The sequence below is a fragment of the Phascolarctos cinereus genome, unplaced genomic scaffold (genome assembly GCF_003287225.1).
Source record: "Phascolarctos cinereus isolate Bilbo 61053 unplaced genomic scaffold, phaCin_HiC Scaffold_4;HRSCAF=312, whole genome shotgun sequence".
In the NCBI taxonomy this organism is placed as follows: Eukaryota; Metazoa; Chordata; class Mammalia; order Diprotodontia; family Phascolarctidae; genus Phascolarctos; species Phascolarctos cinereus.
The window spans coordinates 457587605-457598596 of NW_027555847.1; the positions used below are offsets into that span (position 1 = coordinate 457587605).

The 10992-nt window shown below is 34.3% G+C and overlaps 1 protein-coding gene across 3 annotated transcripts in view; it reads left to right on the plus strand.

The window, feature by feature from the left end:
- Positions 1–10738, plus strand: part of ELOC (elongin C) — a 31543-nt gene extending 20805 nt beyond the window's left edge. For all 3 annotated transcript variants that reach the window (XM_020971022.2, XM_020971024.2, XM_020971023.2), the window contains exons 2-4: positions 1741–1799; positions 4208–4351; positions 6527–10738. In XM_020971022.2, coding sequence (XP_020826681.1) covers positions 1796–1799; positions 4208–4351; positions 6527–6717 — 339 coding nt within the window. In that variant the 5' untranslated portion in view covers positions 1741–1795 and the 3' untranslated portion in view covers positions 6718–10738. The remainder of the gene's footprint in view (positions 1–1740; positions 1800–4207; positions 4352–6526) is intronic.
- Positions 10739–10992: the final 254 nt, after the last annotated feature.

Here is a 10992-nt window from a genome sequence, read left to right on the forward strand (position 1 = left end):
ATCATTACTTAGCTCAAAAGGTGAGAGAGAGGAAAAATGTATGGTTGTATAATAGATATAGACAGTTTCACAAGAAATGGGCAAGATTAGTCCTTTCACCTACTTTTTTTCTTCTGACATAGGGTCCTTGAGTAAGACCACATATACGTTCTTTAAATGTTCTTGGTCCTTTCTGCACACTAGTGTGGTAAAAACTAGAAAACTTGTTTACCCTATAGAAGAAGTTTCCTGTAATGCTGTGTAAAGTGATTGTTTTCCATCAAAATTGAAATATTTGGTAGATAGTATTCCAAGGGAAAACAACAAATAGATAATGTAGGCCCTAATGTCTTGCAGTAGGTTGGGGAGAAAGAAGGAAATTAATCATTTTTGGTTTAAAATTAGAATATTTCAAGATTTATGGATTTTTTTAATTTATTTTTTTTTTACAAATGTGTTTATCAAGTGACAGTTTTAAAGATTTATTCCTTTGGTGTGTGGCAAATGTCATAACCCGTACCAAAAAAAAAAACATTTTTGGAGGAAGTATTTGGGAGAACAAGGGGAAAGGATGGTTGATTACATTATGTCTTTACTTTGAAGATCATAATACAAATAAATTTAATATTATGATGGTGGTGTCCAACCCCCTTCACTAATCATCCTAAATAATGTGGGGTTTGTTTTTGCTGTTGCTGTTGTTTTTAGCTTCTGGCCTTTTTTCCGCAGATGTTTTTGCTGGACCTCCGGAGGTGCAAACAGTTTTGTGGTACATAGTCCTTCAGTGGGGCTTTTTTAGTGGGTAGTATTAACTACTCTAGAATTGTATCTCTGTATTTTCACACCAGTCCCCATCTCTCACATTTGAGTTAACCATCACCCTAATTCAAGTCCTGAATCATTGTGATTGCCTCCTAATTAGTCTCCCTGACTACAGTGCTTCTCTTCATCACTCCATTTTCCACACGATTGTCAGTGTTACTAAAGCACAGATTGACCATATTACTCTCCTATTTAGAAGTCTTAAGTAGCTCCCTATCAATTCTAGGATGAAACACTAACTCCTTAGCCTGACAGTCTTCGGCCCACCTAGCTCTTGCAGGGGGGCGCACGTACACACACACACACACACACCTGTCGCCAGCACCCCAGCTTTCTACCCAGTCTCTGGGAACAATAACTCAACCATTGTTATGATTTCCCTGACCAAAATATTCCTTCCTGGCAATGCGTGTGCGTGTGTGTGTGGTGCGTGTTGTGCCTTATTAAAATGTAAGTTCCTTGAGGGGAAGAACCAGCTTGCTTGTTTTATTTGCATCCTTGCCACTTTACACAATTCTGATACATAGTAATTTAGTAATTTTTTAAAAAGTCATTCATAGGTTATCTGTGTACATGTTTGTATCTACCAAGTAGAATGTAAACTCCTTTGGGGCAGGGAGTGTCTCACTTTCTGCTTTTGTATTCCTAGTATATTGTACATAGTACGTGCTTATTAAATGTATTCAATTGATTTGATCCTTTTAGTTCAAATTATTTTAGTTAGCTAGATTATTTCAACTCTAACAATTATCTGACTAGAAATATTTTAATGCCCACCATATTCATAAAGGTACCTTCTCTGGTATGCAGAAATGAGATTAGGTAGTCCATATTTCCAAAGTGTGTATTATGTAATTAGTGGTATTTTAATTCATAATATTAATGATAATTGTAGAAATACTGATCTCAGATATTAACTTTAAAACTCTGGCTTTTCAGGAAGGTGTTTTGTTAAAATTCCTGTGGAAACAAAATATAATTTCATAAGGAAATAATGGGTAAGTTTTTTATAAAGGTAATGAAGCTTTTTAACTCTTAATGATAGCTCATAATAATTCACATTTATATAGTACTTAAAGCGTTACAAAGTATGAGTACAATCTTTTTTCTTTCAATTTTTTCTTTAAAGTAGATTAAATCAAGTAGGAAGAGAGTGAGCAGAATAATAGCAGGCCAAAAAAAAACCTTTTTAAAAGGAAAGCTAACATTTGTTTTTCCACAATCCAGACAGGGTAGATGACTTTTTTATGAGGACTTTTACAATACATTATTGGGAAAATATTGGTCTTTTTTTTTTTGATTCATTTTTTGAGCTTTTTGAGTTTTTGGCTTAAAAATAAATGGAAATTCTTATTGTAACTCTAGGGGAGAGATTAATGAATTTTTTTTTCCAGGCATGTAGGAGTTTGAGCAAGGGCTACTATTATTAAAAGTATAGAAGTGGGGGAAGCAAGGTGTTTATTCTTCCACAAATTTCACACACTTCATTTTAAGGTTTACACCACATTGTGGAAAGAGCATCCTCATCTCAAAGGGCTCTTCCAATTCAGAGGTTCTCTGATTCTTAGTTATAGGACTAAGCGACAACTTAAAACAATTTTCTTTCAAAACATTCTTAGCTCTAAAAATAAACATTCTACCACAGTGATTACTTCTAGGGTCCAGAATTGCTGCATAACTTTAAGCACTTTTCCCTTGACAAACTAAAATTTAGATCCTCTGTAAACTTAATCATGAGATAATGATTACCAACAATTTTATCATTTTTTTTCTTTTCAATAGTTTAGTGCTAAAAACTTAGATTTTTCTACAATTCTGACTAAATCAAGAGAAATTTAACTCTACGTTATAATCAAATGCATTTATAATAGAGCAACCATCAGTTTCACAAATATGTATTTCACATTTAAAATTGAATGTATCTAAGGCTTTGGTTTCTTTTGTTGTTGGTGGTGGTATTTTCTTTTTCTATTTTTGTCCAGAGCTATGATTTCATTGTTGTAAATAATGGTGATTTGAACTTTCTCTGCCAGTGCTGGCCAGCAGCTGTGATTCAGCTTGTAGTTTAAGAAAGTTTTCTGAGGCACTGAGGAGTTTAGGTAGAGGTGGGGAACCTGCAGCCTTTAGGTCCTTGGGTTCGGACTGAGTCTGAGATTTACAGAACAAATCTTTTTATTAACGGGATTTGTTCTGTGAAAGGGCCACACTTGAGGACCTAGAGGGCCACATGTGGCCTTGAGGCTGCAGCTTCCCCACTCCTGGACTTGCCCAGGTCACACAACCAGTATGTATTTGAGGCCAGCTTGAACTTCAGTATTCCTTAGTTCAAGATTGACCACCTATTGCCTCTTGTTTAGGATTAAATAATGTTGGATAAGTTATTTCTTTGGAAGAGGATTGATACTCTGTAAGGCTTAAGTGTGGTATAGTGGAAAGACTGCCAGATTTGAAGTCAAAGGACCTTAGTGTGACCTTGGGCAAATAACTGTTTTGGGCCTCCATATTTTCATCTGTAAAATGAGGAGGCAGACTCAATGATCTTTTTTCAAATTCTAAAGATTTTTTTCTAATTCTAAACCTATGATCTTAATATGGTTGGGAAAATGACAATTTTTCAGATTCAGGAGTTAAATCTCTGTAAGTGGAATGAAAAATGCCAGTTAATGAAACCTTGAATATAAAAAAAGTACCCCTGCTTTACCTTCACACATGCCACCCATGGAGCACCAGACTTGAAGAGGCTTTAGCAGGAGTGAAATTATACCAACCCAGTGCTATCTGCCATTTGGGATTAATCAGTTGCCTGGTGTTTTTCTGGAAGATGCTCATGTGTCTTTTATAATTTCTATCTATAATATCCTGAGTTAAAGTGCAAATAATGCTGTTGGTGTTTAAAATAGATCATTTTAAAGTTATCATGTTGTTAGACCTTACCTTAAAGTGACCAATAGCAAACCTATGTATTAAAACAAGGTTATGAGTCCTAATTATATATGAAACTTGAAAGGAAATAAGATTATTGGTATTAACTCTTTCCAGAGAACTTTTTGATTTTGTGAAACCCCCCACCCCCAACTTAACACTGTTTATAAGTACTAGTTTGTTTTAATATGAGTTTTGCCTTTGAAAATTTACATTCATTTCATTAACAAATTTTGCGAAAAGAGATGACTTAAGCAGAACATCAATTTTTAAAAAATGAAAGGTATTAATATTCCAGTATAAATCTATAGATTTTTCTGTGTAAATTTTTTATTAAATTTCTATAGATACATCCAGAATGTTGTGCCCCAAATTTCAAATAGTGTTTTAATATTTTTCAAACATTAATGAATAAAATATAACATGTCTTTCAATTTAACAACAATGTAATTATAAAGATATTTTAACATTGGTTTTATTTTAGATGGAGAAGAGAAAACATACGGCGGGTGTGAGGGCCCGGATGCTATGTATGTGAAATTGATATCTTCCGATGGTCATGAATTTATTGTAAAAAGAGAGCATGCTTTAACATCAGGAACAATAAAAGCCATGTTAAGTGGCCCAGGTATGTATGGAAGTATATGTTAGCCCTTGATAGTTTTTTTAAAATTTAGTTGTTAACAGAAGTACTGTGCATATTTGTTTTGTCAGATAATTTGTAAAATTTTTAAAATACTGGGTTTGTGTGTGTGTGTGTATATCCCATCTCAGTATGAATTTTTGTTATTTGGGGATTTAAAAAAAAAAGCCCAATGTAAGTTTAAGTTAATTAAAGGAAAGCATTGTATCTATGCTGATCCTCAGTTTAAGACTGAGTATTCATTTAATTTATTAAGCATTAATTTACTTATGTAGGACATATTCAAGGGACTGTGTATTATGCGTTGGGGATACAGAGGCAAGATTTAAATGGTTCTTGCCCTGTAGGAGTTTACATTGTGCAAGTGGTAGGAGTTATGGTGAGGATGAAGAATAAGGTTGTAGATCATAAGCAGAAGAAAAGATAGACTGATAAAAGATGATCAAAAAAAGGAATTTTGGAGTTCATGAACATGGAAGTGGAAAACTTACAGATATGATGGCACAATCAAGGGTACCACTGGGTGTAACTGAGGTATAGAGAATAAATGGGTCATGGGAACTCAGTAGATTGAAGAACTAGAAAGTTAGGTTGAGGTCTCCTAGTATGAGGGCAGGAGTTGGAGTGGGAAAAGACTATGAGCTTAGCACTGAACTCTGAAAGTCCGTAGGTTACAGCTACTATAACCTGATTGGGTGACAAATTTGGATTGAATGCACTACAAAAGAGGAGAGGTTGCTGAGTGATGGTTGTAGAGAGAAAAATCTGGAAGTGGCCTTGGGGAGCATAAAGTATTTTGATTTTCCTTCCCCTACCCCGCCTTGACCAGCAAGTTGGTGGGGTATGCATAAAAGTGCAGCTGGTATTAGAAAGGGTGGCCAGTGATGTTATGTCATCAGGAAGGAGCCTAAAGATGGAGAGAGCAAGAGAATATTAGAGGAAAAGGTTTAAGATGAAAGCAAGTTAACTGGAGCAGGCATTCCAGAGAATACAGTGGAAGAAGTAGGTATATTTGGAGACATTTAGGGAGGTAGGAGTTCAAATTCTACTTCAGATATTTAGCAGCTATGACCCTAGGCAAATGACTTCTTAATCTGTTTCTTCCTCTATAAAATGGGGATAATAATAGCACCCTTTCTAGGGTGGTTGTAAAAACTAAATGAGATAATATATGTATGTGAAGCACTTTACAAATCTTTTGTTGTTCAGTTCTTTGCTAGGTCCAACTCTTTGTGACCTCATGGGATTATTGTAGTGTCCTGGACAAGTAGAGCTGAATACCATATTGTTTGTTTGCTGAGCCCTCACCATCCATCAAATTGAACAGTAACGATAGTGGAGAGATTGTAGCATGCATGCTTTCAAAGTAACATTTCCACTAATTTCTCTAAAAAGGTTTACATGCCTCAAGTAATGAGTATAGAACAGTTCACACTGTAGTCCTGAAAATGCCTGTGAGGAAAAACTAAAGTGGTTGAGTGGCTTAATCTGAAAAAGAGAAAGCTAATGGGTGGCTTTGAAGTGGACTTTATATTTATATGAACACTGCATTGAACAAATGGTTTATGAAGGTAGATCACTAATCGTGATTAAATACTTGAACTAAACTACAAAGGAAAGTTTTAGGATTTCATTCCCTAAAAAGAGCTTTAAAAATAAGATGGCTTTGTGGATAGAGATCCGGCCTTAGAGTCAGGAGGATCTGAGTTCAAATGCGACATCAGACACTTGACACTTACTAGCTGTGTGACCCTGGGCAAATCGCTTAACCCTGATTGCCTCACAAAAAAAAAAAAAGGCAAAAAATAAGGTATCTCTGCGACCTGCCAACCAGTTTATAAGAATGGGATTATAGTTATGAGGCAGGAAAGTATCTAATTCTTAAGATGAGGCAGCTGAAGCCCAGAGAAGTTAAATAACCTGCCGAGAGTCACCAAGCTAGTAAGGAGCAGAGCCTGGATTTGAACCCAGGCCTCCTGGCTCTCACACCTAGTATTCTTTCCACTAAACCACCTTGACCAACCATCCCGTTATGTTATACAAACATGGTGGAATATTATCTTTATGGTCTTGATTACCTTCTTTAGCTTGAATTATGTGAATACTTTAGTTTAATGTTGGCTATCTCTAGGTGTTAACTGTATTATTTTTGTTTTGCAGGTCAGTTTGCTGAAAATGAAACCAATGAAGTTAATTTTAGAGAAATTCCATCACATGTGCTATCAAAAGTATGCATGTATTTTACCTACAAGGTTCGCTACACTAACAGCTCTACAGAGATTCCTGAATTCCCAATTGCACCTGAAATTGCACTGGAATTGCTGATGGCTGCGAACTTCCTAGATTGTTAAATAAAATAAATTATAATAAACTGTTAACTTTTTCAGTATTTAATACCTGTAGTTCAGTTAGTAACTTTTTTCATATAGCATGTTGTGTATTGGGGGGTGGTGGTGGTTGAGAACTGTAAAGTTCATTGCAAAGCAGATACCTTCAGTCCTTTCTTTTGCATAGCAATCAAGAGTTGAAATTTGTTTTGCAACTTAAGTAAAATAAGGACATTTTCACTAAATGAGAAATAAACAAATATGCCAATTAGTAGATGGCTATGCCTTATCCTTTAGATGCGATTTTAAATATTAGAACAATGATTATAGTAAGTATTGAAATTTAGGCAAATACTACAGGTTTATACTGGCTAAGTATTTTTAGGGGTTTTGTTTTTTGTTATTTTTGGACAGGTGGGATTAACTTGAACCTACCATATCATAGCTGTCTAGCATTATTAGTTATGCAACTATTTTGCATTGTCAACTTGTGTTTATAAATATGGCTTGGCCAAAACATTAATTTTTTAATAACTCTTGAATACATAAGAATTGATCTTACGTGTCTTTTGATAAATTGCAGTCGTGTTAGCATATCAAAGTGTATCTGCATATCTGTTTTTGTCATACAGCCTAAGTGATAATTTTCTTTTAAACCATTATGGAAGATTGTTAGGTTTAGCTTTTGCAGTAGTGAATTTTTAAGAACTTTAGCCAAGCTGTCAATAAGTAACCACAGTACTAGATGGCTTTGGCTCTGAAAACTTAGGGATAGTCATACAATATCCTTCTTGAACAATCCAAAGTACTGTACTTAATCATCTAGCTAAGAAAGCTTCCTTTTGCAATTTACTTTTCACTTACTACATTAATAAATAATTACTTAAGGGTATTAAAATAAAATCATGGCAAAATTTATCCACCCCCACCCCCCCAAAAAAAACCTAGAATTGAACCAAAAAAAGCAATTCATGGTAAGAACCTGGCATAAAGCGCCTTAATGCTTTGTGGGTTGTTTTATTGATGGTCAGATCATGTCTTCTTTGTATGTAGTGGCTATATAGAGCATTGCTGATATTAAGGAACAAAGCCTATATATTATAACAGGAGTAATGACTACACCAGTGTAATAAGGCTTTTACTTAATGAAAATGGACATTAACCTTTAGGATTATGAAGGACAAATAAAAACTTAAGTCAGGGTCTCTCTTTCCTAGGTATGGAGTCAAGAACATGAAGGTTGAGTTTCAGCTTCCTACTTTTCAAATAGCAGAGAATTAGTTATGTAAATTTAAATACTGGTGACTAGATTCTTTTAATTCACTCCACAAATTACCGAGAAAAAAAATTAATCAGCAAACTTAATCATTTTGTTCTTAATCTTGATTGAAAACAGTTGTTATATCTGTTTTAGTAATTCATTAAGACAAACTCTGGTTCATATACACAGTACTGAAGTATTTACTAGTGTTTGCTTATCAAGTGCAGGGATTTTTAATGCTAGATGGTGACAAAAATACCAATTATGTACAGATATGATCTTATAGGTCAAGATGGTAGCAGAAACTACATTTCTAATGGGCTCTGTCCTAGTAGGTTACCTTTTTAACTCATGGCTACATTTGAACACATCACAAAATACTAAAATTGGTGTCCACAGTTTAGTATGGCTAGAATTCAGATAAGGAGAGATTATGCATTTCAAAAGTGGTACTGCATGATAAGTGAGAATATTTACTAAAGAATATGAAATATTTTGTATTACATATGTAGTCTGGGCTTATTTTCAAAAGCACTAAATCCCTCAGTTCGTTGTTTTAATTTTCACATTAGACATTTTCAGTCATCGTATTCTTGTTTACCCAGAATGATTAGAAATCACTTATTTGGTTTAATTTAAGAGATTTTAATAGTTTATATCATATTCAAGTCTATAATTGTTTCTGAAATTGATATTAGCTTATTTTTGAAATTCCATTTAAAACCCTACCCTAGTCTTTTTTTCTACGTTGTAGCATTTGCAGCACATAGGATTCTATTATAAATAAAATCCTTTAAAGCAACATCTGCCTATGTTTCATTGTCCCCTGGATATCTAAATTAAGTATTTTAGTTTGTGAGTTTGGGTGTGTTGTGCAGAAATCGGTAAATGAGCATCACACAGGTGACAGAATCTCTGAATACCAACACTGCTGAAAAATACAATTTATAAGCAGTTCAACTCAAAGGATAGTGGATAGAGAGCTGGCCTCTAAGCCAGAAGACTTGGGTTTAAGACCCACCTTGCACACATGGCAGCTGTGTGACCTGGGACAAGTTGCAATCTGTCAATACTCTAGGCTACTCTCTAAGACCATAAGTTACAGAGAAAGTGCCAGCCTTCATCGGTAGAGGGGAATTTCCTTACTTAGAAGTTTTCTACCAACAAAATTGGGTCCAGTCCCTATTGCATCACCTAAACAGCTCATGCTAGTGGGTAGACATCAGTCTATTTATACCCTTAGTATGTATGTGTTTTGTCCTAAATTAAGGTTTAACTTTATGATCCTGTCAGAAAAAGTCATTTTTTAAAATTGATTATAAGACGGGAAGGTCAACTAATTACAGAAATTTATGTCCAGAAAGAAGTAGGAAATGCTAGAAACTTAATACAGTCTAAGTTAACAGGCTCAAAGTGTTGTATTTAAACTTATACACTGTGATGAGCTCAAATTGTCCATATCCAATTTTGAAGTTGGAGTTGAAAATTTTAATGCTTGATAATCATTAGAGGGGCAGTTGATTATGGAATTTTATTTGACATGTATAAATCTAGTTTAATTTTAAGACCACACAACTTTGTAACTTGTTATGACTAAATTAAACTGATTTATAGAAAACCTAATGGTTTGTTAATTTGAACAAATAAAGATTTGGATCATTTGATCAAGTGATATGGTGTAAAGAAAGCTGGAATGAAGTCAGGACTCTAGCCTAAGATTTTTTAGGGCTAGTCAGCTGCATAATGGTAGTGGTATTTGGTAATGTATTAAGTTAACTATGCCCCTTGTAACTTTCCATTCTCAATGTGGTGATGCCCCTCCCCTACAATCTGTGTACCCCATGCCTTTATTTCTTCAGTAAACAAGCCATTAGGTTCAATGTGTGTATATGTCATGCTATATGTTTGTAAATCCAAGTTTGTAGTAGTATAATTATTTTTATTCTGATCACTTGAAAGTGACATAAAGTGGACCTCATTAGTGAAACTTTAATTACACCCTTCTTGCTTCATTTTCATAATTAGACATTAAATTTTGAATGGTCGTTACTAGATAGATTAAAGTGTAAAATCCTTAGAACAATTTTGCTTACTGTTTTCCAATTTCAACTCCATGTGTAACAGTTAACTTCATCCTGTTATCATTAGTCACTGCGTTGTAAAGGAGTAGTTTGCGTGCTGTGTCACACCGTTATTTGTAATGTCTGCTCAGCTTTAAACCAATTTTTCCTTTTCAATTTAGCAGCTAATTTTTATGCTTTTGTAACAAACTGGACCACTTCATTTCCACCCTCTTTTCTTGTGTGTGCCTCTAATTGAAAACAAAAAGATAAAGTGTATACTTCTAGATCCTCACTTCAACCTCCAGACACCTTCCCCTAAATACCATCCCCTCTTTTTAATTGGGAAATATTAAAATGTGCTTAGAAATAGAACCATATAAATTATCCTACTGTAAGCAAGAGTTTTGTATATTTATCAAAAATAATGTTTATTAGGATTTTCTTTTATAGGGACAAATAAGCCACAAGTACATCTGAATTAGATTTTTTTTTCTCCTGAAAAACTTCCTATTTGATGACAACCCATACTAATCTGTGAACTTGTGTTACACTTGACTTAAACATTTTGTATGCTGAAGACCTCTCTATGGCAGGGTGTTAATTCTAAGTTATGATTTATAATTATTTAGAGAAGCTTATGTGGTTGGTCTGGTTAAGATAGCCAAGAGAAAATTTAAATGCAGGTAACTTTTTATTCAATAAAGATCTTTTAAAACCTTAACAGTTTTAATCGGAGTCTACTTGTACATCTTGGAATAAATGTAGATTCAGTTTGACAAATATTGAGCCCCTAGTATATGCAAGACACTATTTTAAATACAAATATCCTTAAGGAACATAGTGTTAAGTATACACTGACATATAATTGCCAACAAGGTGTATGTAGCACATGATAAATGTCAGAAAAGACCTACAGAACTAGTTGCCTCTAGGTTAACTAGCAATTTAGACTTTTTTAATGCCAGGGCTATTTGT